The 19,236-nt window shown below is 58.8% G+C and overlaps 5 protein-coding genes across 5 annotated transcripts; all 5 read left to right on the top strand.

Annotated features, from left to right (window-relative positions):
• Positions 1-1,726: 1,726 nt before the first annotated feature.
• On the top strand, positions 1,727-3,773 carry MKK02DRAFT_6248 (uncharacterized protein; the record flags this gene model as incomplete). The annotated part of the gene is made up of 7 exons (XM_053093681.1): positions 1,727-1,902; positions 1,974-2,179; positions 2,212-2,778; positions 2,821-3,188; positions 3,233-3,480; positions 3,524-3,638; positions 3,690-3,773. Coding segments are annotated over 7 exons (1,764 nt in total), but the record flags the coding sequence as incomplete, so codon positions are not given.
• A 1,310-nt stretch (positions 3,774-5,083) lies between these two features.
• MKK02DRAFT_39768 (uncharacterized protein) lies at positions 5,084-10,517 on the top strand (the record flags this gene model as incomplete). Its single annotated transcript, XM_053090770.1, has 6 exons — positions 5,084-6,445; positions 6,478-7,439; positions 7,482-9,014; positions 9,063-9,119; positions 9,170-9,438; positions 10,168-10,517. The coding sequence occupies 6 exons, from the start codon at positions 5,084-5,086 to the stop codon at positions 10,515-10,517; spliced, it is 4,533 nt and encodes a 1,510-aa protein (XP_052949246.1).
• Positions 10,518-12,111: 1,594 nt separating this feature from the next.
• On the top strand, positions 12,112-14,916 carry MKK02DRAFT_39767 (uncharacterized protein; the record flags this gene model as incomplete). Its single annotated transcript, XM_053090769.1, has 4 exons — positions 12,112-12,913; positions 13,388-13,620; positions 13,678-14,827; positions 14,873-14,916. The coding sequence occupies 4 exons, from the start codon at positions 12,112-12,114 to the stop codon at positions 14,914-14,916; spliced, it is 2,229 nt and encodes a 742-aa protein (XP_052949245.1).
• A 384-nt stretch (positions 14,917-15,300) lies between these two features.
• MKK02DRAFT_29524 (uncharacterized protein) lies at positions 15,301-17,470 on the top strand (the record flags this gene model as incomplete). Its single annotated transcript, XM_053087842.1, has 5 exons — positions 15,301-15,430; positions 15,537-15,710; positions 15,732-16,198; positions 16,245-17,245; positions 17,422-17,470. The coding sequence occupies 5 exons, from the start codon at positions 15,301-15,303 to the stop codon at positions 17,468-17,470; spliced, it is 1,821 nt and encodes a 606-aa protein (XP_052949244.1).
• A 352-nt stretch (positions 17,471-17,822) lies between these two features.
• MKK02DRAFT_29523 (uncharacterized protein) lies at positions 17,823-19,062 on the top strand (the record flags this gene model as incomplete). Its single annotated transcript, XM_053087841.1, has 3 exons — positions 17,823-17,963; positions 18,014-18,635; positions 18,695-19,062. 3 exons carry the CDS (start codon positions 17,823-17,825, stop codon positions 19,060-19,062), a joined length of 1,131 nt encoding a protein of 376 aa, XP_052949243.1.
• Between the last annotated feature and the right edge of the window lie 174 nt (positions 19,063-19,236).

The following is a 19,236-nucleotide window of genomic DNA, read 5'->3' as shown; positions in this document are numbered from 1 at the left end:
ACCTTCCCCCTCGATCCGATACGCACACACGCACATACACGATACACACAGACAGATCTGAGCTGAGGCCGATCTCGCCCTCAAAGGCACTCTGACCCGAAGCTTACGGGTGGGCATTGGTACGTCGCCCTTGATCTCCTTCCGCCCCGCGGCCAGCCACCCACACAAGAAGCGCAATTAAGCCTTACCTTACCTTATCTCAGATTCAGGTTCTCAGCGGGATGTCTCTGATGTCGTTATAGGCCTATTCCAATGCCTTTCCGCCCATTCTTGCGCTAAGGCTGGCACTCCATACACAGCTCCACCGATCACTACAAGTATAGCACGAATACTGGTACAAGGACGAGGACGGACACACCATTTCATTTGCTCCACTACACTACGCTCTTAGCGGATAGTCCTTTATCATCCACCCCACCCTCGCTCGGACCTCGCGCCTTTCCTTTCCTTTCCTTTCCATCGCGGCGGTACAAGGCGCCCCCGAACCTTATCAGCCCCGGCCCTTCTGCCGGTGCGGCAGACACGGACTCGCCCTCTGCTTCGCTCACCCCGAAGGCCAAGGCCGAGAGAGTGGGGGCTGACTGCAATTTAACGGTGACACGGCACCCCCGAGCTCCGAAACACCTGTGCGAGATCAGATCTGGGTCTGGGAGGCAAATCAAAGGATAAGGCGCAAAGGGGGAACGTTTCAAAGCGGCCGCTACTGCGGCAAATACTGGGGACTGCTTGCGGCTGTGAATGTGGAGTTGTATATACCGTGAGCCCATCTCTCCATCTTCCTTACATTCCTCCCCTCCCCTCTTATCTACCCAGCATGGAGAAGGAGACACCCAAACGCAAGATCTACCCGCCCACGGGGTTCGACTTCTCTATCCCCTTTCCCTCCCCATCTCTCCTCACCCCAGGAACCAACTCGAACCCCCATACTCCCTTCCCCTTCCCTACGCTCTCGCACAACGAGCGACTCCTTCCTGGTATCTATGACCCCTATTCTCGCTCGTCTGACCTCCAGCAGATGTCGCAATACTACTCTTCATCCGAAGCGGGCCCTAGCTCGGGGTACAAGACCTCCCCGCCCGACTATATGGGTCCTCCCCTTCCCCTTGCCCACACCATTCCCCCTCCGCCTCAGCAATACGCCGCACCGCCCCCGCTCATATCGACCAACTCGTACCCCCCACCTACCATCTACTATGCGCAGGAACAACCCCACCTCTACCCTCCCCCGCTCGAGCACGACCGCTCTCGCCCCCCTATGGCTCTCAATCTGCCGCACCGCCCCACCTTTGACGAGCGGGACTATTCGCAGCACATGCTGAGCTACGCGCCAGCAGCACAGCCGCAGTATACCTACGCGCCTGGGCAGTCACCGTACGGCACACCCGGCGAGATGATCTATCACAACACCACACCCGGCGAGGTGATTTATCACAATACTACACCTGGCGCGCCCGACTCGGGGGGAAGCGGCCACATGACAGAGTACTTTCCACCGTTTCATGGGAATCCTCACGCCAACGCGCCTCATCCGGGAGATATGGCCAACCTCGGTGGTCACTCAGCCTACAACCTCGGCCCGCCCTTGATTTCACAAACGTATCCCGCACCCCCGCCGCACAGGGCATCGCTCGTCCCCGTCACTTCCACGCCCGTATTTCCACCTGCGAGATCATCCGCGTCCGCAGCCATAGCGGCAGCCGGCCCGTCTACACACCGGCCGAGAGGCGGGCATACGTCCAAAACGAGCAGACAGCAGTTTTCGGCGTGTGGCGCCTGCAGGCATAGGCGGGTCAAGTGCGATTTGAAGGAGAAGCAGGATGCATTGGAGCTCATGGCGGCACAAGAGGGGAAGAAGGGGGCTGGACCTATTCGGGGAAAAGGCAAGAATAGGCGGTTGGCGGTGTGTACGAATTGCGAGGAGAGGGGAGTGGACTGTGTGTGAGTTGATATCGATATCAGCTATTGTCGCGGAGGCTGATGAGCAGGGACGAGTACGCACCTATCAAAGCGGCCAAGCAGCTTCGGCGAGGAAAGAGGATATCGGAGATTGAGACAATATATGGACGGCAGGCGGCGAGCGCGGCGGCGGTAGCTGCGACTTTGGTGGAAGAGGGGCCACTACCCGAGTTGACAGCTGCTTTTTTTGACTCTCCATTCTTTCGGCGATTCCAAGTCCAACGTGAGTCCTACCATCTACAAAGCTGATCTCAGGCCCTGTGCTCGATTCTCGAGACTTTACTCAACGCTACCTCTCCCACTCACGCCCATCAGCCGCCGCCATGGGCCCGGAAGGCGCTATCCTCTGCCACGTCCTGTACGCCTGGGCGCTCTCATACGGCGTCGACGCGAACGGGGAGCTCGATGTCCCCGAGGGCGGTCTCGAGCCCCTCGGTCCCCTTCCCCTCGACAATGCCAGCGACAACGAGCTCCTCCGCGAGCTGGACCGCCAGCGTCGCTTTTCCAATATGCGCGAGGCCGTCGAAGTGGTGTTGAAGGAGATTGACGAGTGCGGTGTCATGCGGAAACCAACCTGGGATGGGGTCCGGGTCTTGCTCTTGATCCTGCCATTGACGGAGGGGATCTCGACTTCGGTCGAGCGGCTGGCGATGTATGAGACGGCGCTGAATCAGGTGTATTCGCTCTGCTCGTTTGCGGGTATGGGGTATGACGGGCAACCGGCGGCGACGAGTGGGGTGAATGGGGGGTCGGATGGGGATGACGACGAGGTAGCTGGGACGGGGCAGAATGTCCAGATGATCCGAGTGAGGATATACTGGTGTACGTCTTTCTTTTGATGGTTGGGGTCGAGCTGACGGGCAGACGCATTCGTACATGAAGGGATAACGACCGGACTCAAAGGCGGCCGTCTACTCCTAGATGACGAAGACCTCGACACTATGCAAGACTCGATCCATAATCGCGCGGTCGTCCTGCAGAATTCGTCGATCAAAACATCAGTCAAATTCGCTACGGCCCCCATCAACCTCGCGCTCGCGTGTCGGCTCATCAATCGCGCGCTGACCGGTCCGTCGGCCCGGCGAGCCAAGTCGGTGAACGGGACATGGGTCAAGGAGGCATGGGAAGCGCTCGAGCGGAGCTGGGAGGAGTTTGAGGCGTTGAAGTACGCGCCGGACGCGTCGAGTATATATAGTACGATGGACGAGGTGATGCGGTTTGCGGATGGATGGGTGAGTTTTGTGTGGGAAGAGGAGGGAAGGAGCTGACGAGGTAGAAAATCTTCTTGTTCGAAGCGCAGAACGTTATAAGGAAGATCCTCGAGGAACGGTATTCGAAACTCCTAGCCGCCAGGGAATCGGCGTTCATCTCGGATCCCAGTTCGGAGGGGGTCTCGCCTGGATTCGACCAGGAGCGGATGTCGGAGCTGGTCAATCTGCAGAGATTGCTGGATATTAGTCGGGCGAAGTGCGAGGTCCAGTGCAGGCAGATATTGGATATGGTGCGAGTACACGTGGGGTCCAGGTGAGTATCTCTTGGGATCAAGATGGGCTTAGCTGACTGGTAGGTTCTTTGAGTGGGATGCTAGTCTGGTCAGAGATGGGACGTTCTATGCTGCCAAGCTCTTGCCTAGGATGGGCGGGGGCGAGGAGGACATCGCAGTGTGTCTGCAGGCACTCAATGTGAGCTCTTAGCGGGAGACACCCCTACACCTGACCCCGGCTGATGAGCAGGAACTCCGCTGGGCACATGCCAAAGCCCCCGACCGGTCCGCCGAGCTCCGGCAAGAATGGGCCGACTCGCGACAAGACGTCTCGCCACCTGTCGACCTTTCCAGCTGGACTACGCCCGGCTACCACCCCGTCCAGCCCCCTCATTCCGCTCCCCTCCCCATGCCCCACAACGTCTCTTACGTATCGTACGACTCCAACCACTCGCTCAACAACTCGCTCTCGGGCTCGTCAGGCTCGCCCTATTCCCCAGGCCAGCACCGGGCGAGTCAAGGCTATATCCCGGTTCACGACCTTCAGCAGCCGCAGCCGCAGTATCAGCCTCACCCGACCCAGGCCCAGCCGGGCGCCGGCCACGGGTACTTTGATCCAAACTCGATCCCGAGGGGTGGTTCGGCGGGGTACGATATGACCCGCGCGCAGTGGACGAATGTGGAGCAGGGGATGGGTATGGGTATGGGCGTGGGCATGGGCGCGGGACAAGGGGCGGAGATGGATCTCGTCAAGACGGAATGGATGGGCGGGATGGACCAGGGATACCCTGTGTATGGGCATGAGCTTGGACCGCCGCCTTTGGGGGATCCGCGAGGGGGAGGAATGATAGGAGGAGTGAGGGGGTACGAGGGCGGTGCACCGGGGTTCGAGGGGTATAGGGGGCCACCGGGGACATAGGGTCTTGCGCACGAGTATACACGGCCAGTACTATCGGGTTTACCATACCATTTGTAGATTTTTTTGTAATATCAGCAGTGAAGTCTGGCAACAAGCGAGCTGTGGCAGCGGTAGAGGACGGTGAATTCGCACCTGCTTGAATCTCGGAGTAATGTTCACTTTAGAGTTACAAGGTGGAGGCTGCCGTGAGCGCCGCCCTCTGGATGCTGCGCCGTGTTTCCCTTTGACTCCGTTCCTTTCCGACCCTGAGCTTGAATCCTTGTTCCTGGCTTTATTGCGTGACTCGGGTCGGACTCTGCACTCTTTCCTTGCAATTGGGAACAGCTGCCACAAGCTTGTAGAATTTTACTCTCACTACATCTTGCCGCAAATTCATACACATCCGCTATCGCTGCTATCTCCTCCAGCTTCAAGCAGGAAACAGTATCGACAAGCAGCGATAGACCATTCGAGCCATCGCTCCATAAGCAATTATCCCGGCTATTCGCCGCAGAGAGACTCCCGGCGCCACAGGCCTTTCTTGACGTCCTCGGGCGACCCCTTCTCTGGCGTAGGTAAGTGGCGATTGAAGAGCAAAGGAGAACAGCAAGTGTGTCAGGACTGGCTGAGGAAAGCGAACAAGAAGAGGCGGAGCGGGAAAAAGGGATCCTCGGCGAAAAGAATCCTTTGAGCGCTTCTACCCCTCCTGCCCCTCGTCCTTGCCGCTTTGCCTTCACCCCTGCGTCATGTCCGTCACTGACCCCCAGCCGCCACTTACCTTTCGTCCATTCGGCACGATAGCGACTTCTACCCCCTCCCCACCCTGGAACGGCCCGTCTCCACGGTCAGCCACCTCGTCCAAGTCGTCCCCAGGCTCATCCGCCTCCACGGGGACAACCCGACTCCGCGCCATCCTTCCTCGGCCATCCGGACCGACCACTTCGACAGCTACCACCACTGCGTCGACGCTCGGCGCTGCTGGGCCTAGTGGAAAGATGGACAAGACGCCATGGCGGACCGGGACGGGGAGTAAGAAGGGGCCATTCACGGTGGATTCGGGCGGCGGGAAGGCGGGGACGACGAGGAAAACGGTTGCTCAGCCAGCGGCGGGGCCGTCTAGGAGTGGAACGGGCATGTCGAAGGGGTCCAACCAGTTCCAGAGGCCCGCGGCGCCCAGTCGGCCCCAGCAGCAACTGCTGCACCAGCTCCAGTCGCAGCAGATGCCCCAACAGTACCCGTCAGCGGCGCAGCAAATGTCGACTCAATTCTCGCCATCCACATCCCAATTCCCATCCCTCCACCAACATCAGCAACAACAGCAATTTCTCCCGCAGCAACCCCCGAACCCCATGTCGATGCCCCAGCACAACCGGCAAAACTCCTACCATCACGACCCCTACTCCTCCATCTCCACCACGCCCAACCCCCAGACCCCGCTCGACATGCCACAATTCGGATCCGCTCCCCTCACTTCCCCCTTCGCTTCCTTCTCGCAAGGATCGCAGGGGTTCGCACAGCAGGGGATGCAAAACATGTCGACTACCCCCCTCGAGGCGCCCACTTCGTCCCCATGGGCCGGCTCATTGCCCTCGCAGTCGGCCGCACAGTCTCCCATAGACTGGACGAGTCCTAGTATGGCATGGCTGTTCCCGCCAGGTCAAACGGCCGGACCGGAAGAGGCGGAGCAGAACCTCCTCAACAGCCTCGCGGGAATGATTCACGAGGATGCCTTGTCCAAGGAGCCCTCACCACAGGATATCGACGCGATGCTGCAGTCGGCTTTCGACGCTACCCGCGTGCAGACACCGCCCAGCATTCCGCCGGCGCAGACTCCGCCAATCATGGCGCAGCAGTCGAGCTTGCTCTCCCGCCAGATGCAGCAGCAGCAACAGCAGCAGGGCTTTGCCGGATCGCTGCCGCAGACCTCCAGGTCATACACGCCTGGACCGGCCGTACCCACCCCTCCGCAGAACTTCGCCTCGAGCTTTGGCAATGCCAAGCCGAGCATGTCAATGTGGCCCCTTACGGACAGAGGGAACGTGTACAATGAGACACCGGTGACTACGCCGGGAGGATCAGACCTTGGCTTTGGGACGAGTCCAGCAGAGGTACGTTCTACTTCTGGGCAAGCTGACAATAGCCTCCCTCTGCGTCCAGAATGCAACCTCCGCCGAATCGCCGTACTGCGCCGCAACCCTCCAACCCCTTCCCCTCATTCACCACTTCTCCGCCTACCGTACCCCCTCCGAACCCATTATCGGCTGGTCAGACTCCGCCGAACTGGCCGGCCGGGATGAGCCTGTCTGGCCTCCCGCCGCTTCCACCGGGACTATCGATATCGCATTTGGCGCAGTATGGGCAGTTTGGGTTGGAGATGGCGATCAGGATGGGAATGGGGATTGGGATGGGACTGGGACAACACGCAGCGCAGCAGCAGGAGAATTCGCAGCCATCCTCGAGCAATCAGAGCCCCGTCGCTCCTGCTCCTGCTCCCGCCAAGAAACGGTCCGGAAACTCTCGTCCTCAGCCGGTACCTGCCTCTCGCCGACCTTCTGTGGAACCGACCGCCGCGCCAGACCCTCGCGCCAAGGTCGTCTCCAATATCCTCAATGATGACTTTTTCGCCGCCCGCTCGCCCATGTCTCCCGGTTCCGCCACCTTACCCACCATGCTCGATATCCACCCGCCAAGCCGGGGCGGAGCGGGCAGTCCCGAGCCTGCATTAACGTCGCCCGTCAACGAAGTGGCCGATCCGCTCGCTACGCAGGTATGGAAGGCGTATGCCAAGGCCAAGGACGGATTGCCGAACGGGCCGAGGATGGAGAATCTCACGTGGAGGTTGATGCACCTCACGCTGAAGAAGCAGGAGGAGGAGCAGGGCGCATCTGGGATGAGCAAGAGTGCGGGGACGAGTCGGGGGTTCCAGGCGGGATCGCTGGATACGGTGCGGGAGGAGAAGTCGGGCAATTCGCCGGCGGCACAGGAGGAACATGGGTCGAGAGAGAGCTCGGGAGAGTTTGAGAGGGGGAGGAGTAAGGGCAAGAGTAGGGTTGTGGGGTTCCACAACGCCGCTAGTCCCCAGGACGCTCCCGCTGATGATGGGTGAGTCGCCGCCCTTGCTGCCCGGACTTGGCTAATGACCAGTGGTATGGACTGGCGAATGGCAAGCCGATCTCGGTCACGCATACAGCAGGATTGGCGGATGACCTCTCGGTCTCGGTCTCGGTCGGTCGCTCCGCGCAGCTCGGCGTTCGGGTCCGGATCGGAACAGCGCGCGTTGGACCTGCTCTCTCACGGTCCGATGCTCAATGGCAGCTTTGGCCAGAGCATGCCTCCGCCCGTCACCAACTGGCAGTCCAGCGGACTCGCCGGTGTCCCCTCGTCCGGTCCCGCCGACTACAATCCGGCTTCCTTCCCTGACAACTTTACGGATTTCAACCTCCTCAACGACCCCAATGTCGGTCTGCACGACAATGCCTTTGACCCGCTGGCAAACTCGCTTCCGCAGGATCCGAACGGTCTGGCGCAGCTGTCGGCTATGCTCGGCAGTCCGACCAAGAGCGGCTGGGCGCCCAATTTGCCGGGTATCGCCGGACCGGGGCTTTATACCCAGACCGAGGAGAATTATCATCCTCAGTTTGGGTTCTTGCCTCGGCGGGTCAGAAAGACCAGCTTTGACCATACGATCTATCAGTCGCCGGAGAACGCGAGCCGAATGCTCCCTCCCTCGGATACCAACCCGCGTAAGCGCCAGGCGGAGGCGTCACCTCGGGACGGTATCAACGCGCCATTACCAGACGAGAACGGGTTCCCCTCGTCCAACTTTACGTTCTCCTTTCCCCAGTCCCTCGACAACATGTTTGATCTTTCGGCGGTCTCGACCCACCCCACTCCGGAAGGCACGGAATGGTTCTCCCAGTCACAACCCATCACGGCGGATACGTCGGCGTACAATTCGCCCTCGGCCGGACCATTCGGTATGGACCCGCGGGTCCTGGCGCCTCAGCAGGCCCAGTCGCAGTCCGTCGGGACTGGAGAGGACCCTTACGACTTCCAGCAGCTCATGTCGATGTACCTGACCAACTCGTCCGCTTCGCCATTCACGCACGTCAATCCTGCGCAGGTGTTGGGAATGGGGGATGGGGGATTGGCGGAGTCGGGTCTGTCGGGGTCAAGCGGGGAGCAGTTGGGCATCTCGGCTCCTTCGGCGAGTGGGAGCTATGTCCACCAGTCGCAGTCCCCGCAGGTCAGGCAAAAGCCTCCTACGAAGCCAGTACCCAAGACGGTCGGCGGCAAGCCTGTCGCTAGCGCCTCGGCATCAGCGTCGGTACCCGCCCCGCCCGCCCGGTCGAACTCGTCACCCAACCTCCAGGCCTTACGGATGCAGGGCATGTCGACCACATCTGCTACTGCCTCCTCCTCGCGGCCGACGACGAGCAAGGGCGGCGGTGGACACTCGAAGCAGTCGTCTGTGGCGGCTCCGACGAAGAAGGCGAGCAAGTCGGGGACGGCTACGCCTGCTACGGAAGGCGGGGCGAAAGCGGGGGATATACTCAAGCAGCCGGCGGGCAATGGGGATGCGCCGATCTTCTGCTCGAATTGCTTGACGGTTAATACGCCGCTTTGGCGGCGAGACGAGGATGGGAATGCTGCGTGTAATGCTTGTGGATTGTTCAGGTGAGTTCCAGTCTTCCAGGACCGAAGGGGGTTGACTGATTCCTGCAGAAAGCTACACGGTGTCGTAAGGCCCTTATCGCTCAAGACGGACGTGATCAAGAAGAGGTGAGCTAGTTGATTTGCTGTTGGCTGGGGTCGAAGAGCTGATCAAACAGAAACCGCGCTGGTCCAGCTGCGAAAGAATCCTCTGCGAAGAAGGCCGGAAGTAACGCTTCCACGAATTCTTCAAAGTCCAATAAGATCATACATTCGTCCCAGTCCAAGCCGTCGTCACCGAGTGCGGCCGCTGCGGTAGCCATTACGAAGAAGCAGCGCCGGGTATCAGATGGGCGAGGAGGGAGCGCGGGAGATGGAGGGTTTAGTGGGCCGGGGAGCGCGGGGAGTACGTCTGGGAGGAATGGGTTCCAGGCGCAGGCGGGGCTGAGTATGTCGAGCAAGTAGAACTTGAGGGTGGAGGGCGTCCAGTGGCGGTTTGATTTTCATAGACGGATGGCTTTGGTTTGTTGTATTATCAGTATAGTACTGCTATAGGATCTCGATGCAGGATCAGCTAGATAGAAGACAAATGGCTACCTTGTAACAGGAGCAGCAATCAACGTGCTGTGTATGCTGAGGACTAGTATTACGGCATGGCCATCGCTCCCACTCTAATCAGCGCGCAGCGCACGCAGCATTGCATCCTCCTCTTACCTCTCGTCCGTCCCATCTCTCATACGCTGCGTCTCTCGTGGGCCAGACATACAGATCACACTACGTTCGGCACGTTCCAAAATCATCCGCTATATACACACGGGGATGTCTGCTTTACCCGTCAACACCCCCCCCGCCGCCCTAGCGGTTCCGCACCCTGTTCTCCCTCCTGAGGTCTGGCATCGCGTGCTTCTTCATACCATTCAGCCGCTCCCAACGCCACACAATATAAGCAATTTTCGGAGCTTGATCCGCCAGCCTACCTTGGCGGTAGCTATGCGTATATCCAGAGTCAGTATACTCCCCTTCATCTCATTTGTGGACTTGCGGCCAACGCTCGTCGCCTAGCCCCCGCCTCTAAGGGCACTCATCTTCCCTCTCTCACAAATCCTTACCTGCTCCGTACTATACTGACTCATGTAGGACTTCAATTCTCTCGCAGCACCCATCCTCTATCATACAGTCGTCACCGACGACCTCCTCCTCCTCATCCGTGGCATCGACGAGCCCCCTATCCCTCACCTCGCCTCTAAGATCTCCCTCCTCGGCAAGGTCCGGCGGCTATATCTTGAGTATAGCCACACGTACACGCATCCCGCCGACGCCCCTCCTCACGTACGTCAGGCGCTCGAAGAGCGCATGGCAGCACATATCAGCAGCACGGTCTACAAGCTGGAAGAGGTATGGGCGGAATTGCAGAGGATGAAGGAGGCTCAAGATCTCAACTCAGCGTGGATGAGGATTCTTGGTTCGTGGGAACCCCAAGCCTCGGACGGAACGCATCTTCACGTCCCTACACACTCTCGGGACTGAGACGTTTCTGCCGCGCGTGCGGAGGTCGGCCACGCTTGACTCCCCATTCCCCCTGCCGGTCAGACGCGAGGTCGCCCGCGCTAGTCGCAAGCTCTCCGATTTCGTGCACGGCACACACACCCTGCAGAGCTATTGTACCACGCGGCCAGGCTCACTGCGGATTCAGCCCGACTTTTTTCATCACCGCGGCCCTCGTGTCAACACGCACCTGTCGTTCTCGTCGGATCAAGCCGACTTGGCCTTCACTCTCCACTCCGACCAGACAGTCCGAATCTATATCGACGACCTGGCTGTCGGTTGGGACCTGGCGTTAAACGCCATCCGGCGCATCATCGCCCATTCCGGCCCTCACGGCGCAACGCCACTGCCACATGGTAGCGTTTTCTATTTGCGCGTTGCCTCGCATCACCTGGAACTGTACCTCAACGTCCTGGAGCCCGGCGCAGTCGATAGGGAATACAGGGAGGAAGACATTGACAGTTGGAGGGAGACCGCGGCGGAATTTGAGAGAATGATCAGGAGCATGATGGCCGAGAGGCGCTTGACGTTCGAGCCGGGAGGGTTCTTCCCTGACCGTATGGACGTCAAGATCTTGGCGGATGCTCCGCCATGCGGTGCCTGTTCCTGGATATCAGGCCTGATATCAGGAGCTGGAGGTGAGCCCCTGGTACTTATGGGCTTTTACGACATGGGCAGTAGCTGACGAAGCTTCCAGCGTATCATCCATCGGGATGATCATGGCGAGACTTGTCCTCTGTGCCCCGCTCTGAGCCTCACCTCTCGCCCAGCTCGTCCATACGCAATCTCCGGCATTAGCGAGGTGGATCTGAAGTGACGGTGATCTCGGCGAGATGGAGGATCTGAGACGGGGATGGGGGAAACGTTAAGGCTTGCGCTGGGAGCTGTGCGGGGGGGGGAGCATGTGATTTCAACGATATATCTAGCTTCGAGTATACTTACTTAATTATAGAAGATCATTGATATAGTTTGATTTACGAACATTTTGCAGACTTGCTTGACCAGTGGCATCTCGCTAGATCGTGAGAACGACCTCAGGAGGAGACTATGAGAGGGGCGACCCGAAACGCCTTTGAATTACCCGATTAGGCAACTTGCTTCTGCTCCGCGACCAACAGCTCCTCGAGCTTCGATCCTGATTCTGACATCGACCTTTCTCCTGCTCATTGGCGTATTTGGAATATGTTCTCTTCATCGTCGCTACCGCCAGAGATCTGGAGCATGATCATAGCCCTGCTACTTCGGCCGGCACCTATCCCCCATTCCCGCAATAATATCAGGTCGTCCATTCGCCAACCAGATCTTTGCTCGTGTCTTCGCGTAGACAAGGTATGTCCTTTTCTGAAAGCATGAGATCGTAGTAGCTGACGGGGTAGCAATTCTACAACACTGCAGCTCCCCTCCTGTACCACTCAATCATCGTCGACTCGCTTCGTGACCTCGTCACCGGGGCGAACAATCATCCTACTCCAGATACCACGTCGAAAGCGGAGCTCAATCGGCACGGCTATCTATCGAATACGCCGAGATATCTCTGAAGGCAGATACTACACCAAACGATAGACGGGAGAGGATTATGGGGCGGAAGGATACGCTCGACAAGCCCTCGCACGTGACCAATCGTGAGATGTGGTCGCAGCTACAGGCGAGGGAGCAGGCGGAAGGACTGGCGGCTGCCTGGGACGTCATCCAGCTGCGGCCAACATTACTGCGGTCTCTTCGCACACTCTCGACCGAAACATACCTTCCTCGCGGTCCACACTGGTACTCCGCCGCTCCGTTTCCCCAGATTCAGCTCCTGAATGACCGAGCACAGACTGCGCTATTCGACTTTGTCGCCACCCACGCCGGTCTCGAGCACTTTTGCCATACCACCTGGGGACCTCTATTCTTGAGCGACCAGCGGTATCCCCCCAAACGCACACATGAAAGCTTGGCCCGCCTCGGCGTGGCTACCCACGGGGACCCGGTGCGTTCCCCAAATCAGACCCTGCGGCTCGGCGGAGAAAGTACGATCTACCACCATCGTCTGGACGAGAGCGGGGCTCAGCCTAGCACGTACGAAGCTGTTCGCCGTGTCGTCCTCAGGGTATGGAGGGTCCGTGACCGGGCGGCCAAGGCTTCACTCAACCCCACACGCCCCCTCCACCTTCAGGTCTTTGCGCAGTTGCGGTCTACGCACAAGCCTGCTGAGCTTAGCGACGAGGGCAAAGAGAAGTGGCGGCAGACAGCGCGAGAAATCGAGAAGGAGCTGTGGGATCTGATCAGCAAGCCGGGTGGGGAAGGCGGATTGACTCGGGCTGGAGATAAGCTCGTCTTCCGTCGGTTGTTCGATGCGGACGAATGCGGGTCGTGCGGATGGTCACCTGGAGATATAGGTATGTCGTACTCAAGTTGTGTACCTCAACCGCAGCTGATCCGCAGGACGGTGAGAATCGGACAACTCTGGATTTTGCTATTGCGTCCGCGATTCAACGACCTCGACATACCTCCTGCACACACTACATCCCTCCTCACTCACGTCGGCTGGAATAAGCGTAGAGAACCCCGACACGGTGCAATCGGGAAGCGTAGGGGGCAACGGGACCCTAGATCGGGAAGGCGAAGAGCGCGGTACGACTTTGATACTTTATCTTTTGTTTTAAGCTGAGTTCGACGATTATATATAAATGCACTTGTATACCGAGCCTCGTCCTCCCGCGGTGATAACGTCCGGCAGCTACAGGCGGAGCATGCTCCCTTCACAGCGAGCGTGTCTAGGCAGTGAGGTATGCGGGGGCTTTGAGTTCCACTGACTCCGTCGGAACCATCCCCATGCAAATCTTCCTGCAAGCTGAGTTCGGGTTACCAAGAGATCACCTCTCCCTCAAACACCTCCATCATCTTTGCTGCAGCGATGATATCGTCACTGCCGCAACCTGGAACGGATTACAGCAGCCAGTATGGCCGCTCGCTGCCACTCGAACTTCTCACACTCATCTTCTCCAATCTCTGCGAACTGCCTGTCGCTCACAGGCCATGCTGGACGGAGCCTGCTCGACCTAGCTGTCAATCTGCATTGGCTGCTCTTGTACGGACGTCGAAGGTGAGATGATCCCTACTGGTCGTAGTAACAACATAGAGTCTCGAGCTGATAATGCAGACATTCAGCAAGCTCTCATCCCCCTTCCTCTATCGGTATCCTGCCGTCCGGTCCCTCCCCCTATTCGTAGTGGGTATAAACGCGGTGCCTGTCAACGGTCTCGACTCCAAGCTCTCCCTCCTCGGCCGAGTGGAGAGGCTCTTCCTCGATTTCCTCGAGGAGGAAGACCACAGCGTTGAGGTCGACGAGGCCGAGGTGCGCCGGGCGTGCATTGCTCGCTCGTCCTCAAGTGACGCCACCTCTATGGACTGGACAATCGGGGAGGTACGGCGCATGGAAGAGGCGGAGGGAGTCCATCGGGCTTTGCGGATCGTCCTCGACATGTCAATCCCAGGGGCTCACGTCTTCCCCAAGCTCCACACCCTCTCAATCGGTGCTCTCCGCGGTACGCACATAACCTCAATCCAGTGGCCCAATACAACGGCCTCGGAAGCCTGGAGCGCCTTCGTGCGGGCCTGCCAATATACGCTACATGACTTCATCGTGTCGCTGCCCAATCTCGCCAGCTTCTGTCAAAGCGGTGACGGTCCCTTCTCGGTCACAGCCTTTCGCGGCGAGAGCACTGGCCGGCTCACCATTACGACCCACTCCACGGTCTACGGGCTTCCCGCTCTCTACCCTACCTGCTTCAGCACACCCACGCGCTGGATCCTCCACAGCAACGACGACATGTACCAGAGCGGCATTGAGCAGTATGTGGGCGAAAAGGCGATAGAAGTGATAGGTCAACATCTTGTTGATCGCTTCGATCTGCTGGAAGATCTAGAGCCCGAGGAAGACCCGGTCGTCTCCCACTGGAGTATCCTCGGCGGTCTATACGTGGGCGTACCGGAGACCTACGGCCGGAAGACACGGGAGGAGGCCACCAAAGCGTGCTTGGCGGGCGCGGCGAAACTCAATGCTTCAGTGGCGGAATTGGTGCGGGTGGGGGGAACAGACCTGCCCAGGGGCATGGTGGTGCGGGATCTCTGGGAAGTCAAGTCGCTTCCCGAGGCCAAGTGTTCCGCATGTAGCTGGAGTGGGGAAGGAGATGGAGCAAGGCGGCCGCCGGGATGGGATGACCATGTCCAAGCCAATGTCGACTTTCACAACTCGTTGCCGACGTCCAGCAAAGTCCCGAAACCGCTGGGAAGAAAGCGTGCTGGCGTGAGTGATGATGCCTTCTCGCTGTGTGGTCGTGAGCTGACGATAACAGGGATAAATTCGGACGCGCTGTTGGATTGCTCGCCTAGTCTCTGACCTGCATGCATCCAGGGAGAAGTCCCGAACAGTCATGGGTCCAGAATCGCTGAGCTCAACTCACACGGTGCCAAAGAACAAGGGTGCATTGAGCGAGAAACTCTCTATCCATCCCCGCTGCATAGACTACTCTACGCCTGACTGCCCTTCATTATTATCCTCGTCCGCGTCCTCCTCCGAATCTCTTCTGATCTGACCTCCGAGCACAGCTACGACATCTTTAAATACAAGACAATCCTCCTTCTCTCGATATGCTATACTTAATCGCTCCGTGCCGTTCAACATTGTACCGATATTCTCGTCATTGTTGCGCTTCACCTCCCCTCTATCCATCATAATCCTCCCTATCACCGACATCTCCCGCGCTACCGCCTCGATGCAACCATGCTCGATGATGAACGAAATGATGCCATCCTCTCCGCTCTGCACCACCACCCACGCTATGTCCCAACCCACGCTATGTCCCAACCCACGCTATGTCCCACAACGCATCAAATGCCCGAGTACGCGCCTCGTACGTTCCTCTAGCGACTGTGCCATCTACGATGCCATCGACAGCCGCGTAGATTGAGCTCTCTATCTTCACCGCCGCGATCCCCTGCTCCTCCGCCGACAGGTAGTAATATTGTTTATCGAAGTGTTTTGCGACGCGCTTGTAGAGCTCGTTTGCGGAGGGGCGAGCCTTGGGCTTGGGGGGCGCATCTTTGGCCGCTTGTATGTGGGCGCGCGCGAGACCTGCGAGGGAGGGGTGGGCAGCCAGCATGGCGATGATGAGGGTGCGACATGCAGGAGCGGTGAGTGCGGCGATCTCGCAGTTGGCGGGGACGGGAATCTGGCGAGGAGGTATGGTGGAGGAGGATGTTTGGGTGAAGTTGAGGATTCGAGCGCGCTTGGCAGGAGGGGCCGTGCTCATGTTGATCGCACAGAAGCGAGACGAAGTGCAGTGAGGAAGCTAGAAGATCGTGCGTCGCGTTCACTTTCTCCGACGCGACTTGCCGGCATGAGGAATGTGGAGTTGGCGGAGATACAGCTTGACATCTCCGCAGTCAGTGGGCCCTGGGTGGCTTGGCCCCTGTTGGCTTGTCTCTTCTCTTCCCTCTCCTCCCTCTCAGCAGCCATGTCGTTGCACGACAAGCCCCTCTGCCCACCTCTCAGTCCGGAGACCTGGGAGGAGGTACTCACCTATCTCAGCGGGCCCCCCATCACACATTCCCCGGATTGGATCAAGACAGATTGCGCTGCACGTCAGAGTAGTCTTTACGCATGCTTGAGAGTGAGCAAAGTAAGTGATATGTTGGGTCGATGAACCCGATAGCTGACAGATATAGACGATGCACGATATAGCTGGTCCTCTTCTATACAAAACTCCCGCAGTTCGCTCCCTACCGGCTTTCCTCAGCGGCGTGTTCAATCCCGGCGTCGGTGGTGTATACTCAAAGCTTCAACTTCTCAACCGAACGGAGCGACTCTTCCTGGATTTTTCGCACGGAGCGGGCGACCGGCTGTCGGTCTCACCAGAGGAAGTCGCGGGACATCTCGCGGAAAAGGAAGATGTCATCGATACGCCTGATCTCCGGGACGTTATCTTGCGGATAAGGGAGGCGGAGGGGATCTTGCGGGCGTGGGAGACCATCCTGCCGGACCGCGTCAACGAGGTCTTCCCCAAACTCCGAACCTTTTCGACAGGGGGTATGACGGGCTTACAAAGGGGCGTCTCTTGGCCCAAGGCGGATTACAGTGTGAAGTGGGGATCGCTCCTGGGGGATTGCCAGGAGGCTGTACTGCGCTTCGCTCAAGAGTGTCTGTCACTGCAGCGGGTCTGCCAGACGCCAGGCCTGTTGAGCTGGGACGACGACACTCTCTTCTTTCCCTGCCGGCAGGGTCCGCCCGGCGTGGAGTACAGTATCAGCACTCATTCGTCCATCCAGAGTCCGGAGCTACGGCCGTGCTGTATCGGTCGCCGGACGAGCTGGATCGTTCATACCTACGATGACTGGCTTGACGGCTCGCAAGACGACGAAGCCAGTTCCGACACTCGGCAGCACGTCCGCAACCTCCTCGACATGCGGCGCCAGCACGCGTCCGATCCCAAGTATACCGCCCAGCTACCCAGCGATTCTCCCGCCTGGACCATCACTGGCGGACTGTATCTGGGCATTCCCGAAGCGGAGGCGGATCCGGAAAGGGAGGCGCAGAAGATCAAGTGGGGGGAAAGTGCGAAGTATGAGCAGGGACTGATCGACGAGATCTTAGCGGCTGGCAAGGAGGGATTGCCGGAAGGGATGGAGGTGCAGGATAGGTGGGAGATGAAGACGCTGCTGGACGCGAGGTGTGCGGCGTGCGGGTGGAGTGGGGAAACTGCGCGCCGCCCGGTTGGGTGGACGCGGTATCTGATCGACAACGCCCACCGGTTCCCGTGACAGCTGTATGTTGATTGGGAGGCCTTGACTGGTGAGTTCCATCACTCTGGACGGAGCTCGTAGTTGAAATCCAGCTGATGTCGAGCAGTACTGTGTCACAACATGGCGGCGGGAGGTGTGCCGCGCCGGCTTGATGAGTCCTCACAACAAACAATTTTAATATCTATCATCGAAAGCGGACATCTCGGGCTCAGTATGCAAAAGTATGGCTAGGAGCACGCATATGTCTTGTCATCGGTCAGAGCGCTGAGAGCAGAAGCGCTCCAAGTCTCCATCGCCGAGCCCAAAGCTGAGCGCTGGGACGCTTGAGCCCTCCACTGCATGAAAGGCGAACGCACGGACCTCCGAGCTACGGTAATATGTAGCTACCTCGCCTGCATCAAGCATCTCTAGCCTTTCACTCACTCACTCACTCATCACAACGTCCACCTTGCGAGCTTGTCCCTCGCCGGTCTTCACTCGACTACATCAGCTTCTGACTGCGCCATGACGCAGCTTCCAAAGGAAATTCTGCTGGAAGTCTTGCTTTTCGCCCAAAATTCGAACCCACGACCCCATGCTTCCCCTCCCCCGCAAAGATCTGCGTCCCGCCAGGCAACTTTAGCTGCTTGTATGCGCGTGAACAGGGTGCGTGCTACACTCCATGATCCAGCATGAGCTCGAGCTGACTGGAGCAGGACATGTACAGTCTAGCTTCTACCCTGCTGTACGGCCCCATCATTATCGCGGACTCCCTACCACTACTTGTGCGCGGCGTCAATGATCCGCCTGTTCCAGGCCTCACCCCCAAGCGCGAACTCTTCGACCGCATAAAGCACCTATACCTGGAGTACTCGGACAAGCGGGACGGTCTCGCCCCAAGCGGTACCTTCGTGGAAGGGGTGGATAGTAGGGTTGCCGAGATGGAGGCGGAATTGCGGGGACGGCTGGCGACACCCTGGGATCACGAGGTGTCGATAAAGGCGGTGCGAAAGAGTCTGAGGGAGGCGGTACAGCTTGAATGGGCATGGGGGGAGATCATGGAAGGAGATCGCCCCAAGCCGATCTTTATGTCACTCGAGACATTGAGCATCGGGGCGATCTTCGGGCAAGATGAGGAGGCGGAGGAAGGGCAGAGAAGCGGAAGTCTCTCCCAGCAGGCGCTCTGGGATTTCTATCGGACGGCGCAGACGGCCCTGCTCAACTTTGTCGCTCATTCCCCGTCGATCAAACACTACTGCGTTACCGGGACCGGTCCACTGTCGTTCGGCGGGCACAACTTGAGGCGATTGACGTGCGACAAGGACGCCAATCGCCGACGTGCGACAAGGACGCCAATCGCCCCACCATCGCGACTCATACCTCACTGCTCGATTCAGATCCCCCGCAGATGTTCCTGGGGATGCGGAGCCGCTGGTATTCCCACACACTCCCGCCAGAAGCGAGGTCGCTTGGCACCCTCGTGTCATCATGGCTCCTGGACGCCGCCCACGAGTGCATAGTCGAACGGGTCCGGTTAGCGGGGGAGGATGCACGCCGTGATGTCCCGGACTGGAACATCACCGGCGGATTCTACTCTCCATTCCTTCCGGAAGATACCTTCCTGCGCGTCACCGACAGCGTGCTCCAATCTCTGACGGAGTCGGTCAGGGACACTGTCAGCATATTTCATGACCAATCGGGCCACCCGCGACCTGCCGAGCGATCTGCGCGTGCAGGACAACCTCGAGATTCTCGATATCCATGAAGCCCCGATGTGCGAGGCGTGCGGGTGGAGCGGCTCCGATCTGGGAAAGTGTCAGTCGGCTCGTCTCATTCCGCCAAAAATACACAAGCTGATCAGCCAGACATCATGGATGACATTGAGTAGGGCGTACCGGGAGGGTCAGGATAGGAAAGACACATGATTGCGGAAGGGGTT

The sequence above is a fragment of the Dioszegia hungarica genome (genome assembly GCF_025882075.1).
Source record: "Dioszegia hungarica strain PDD-24b-2 chromosome Unknown MKK02contig_2, whole genome shotgun sequence".
In the NCBI taxonomy this organism is placed as follows: domain Eukaryota; kingdom Fungi; phylum Basidiomycota; class Tremellomycetes; order Tremellales; family Bulleribasidiaceae; genus Dioszegia; species Dioszegia hungarica.
The sequence above is the reverse complement of the archived record's forward strand: the minus strand, read 5'-3'. Positions and strand labels throughout refer to the sequence as shown.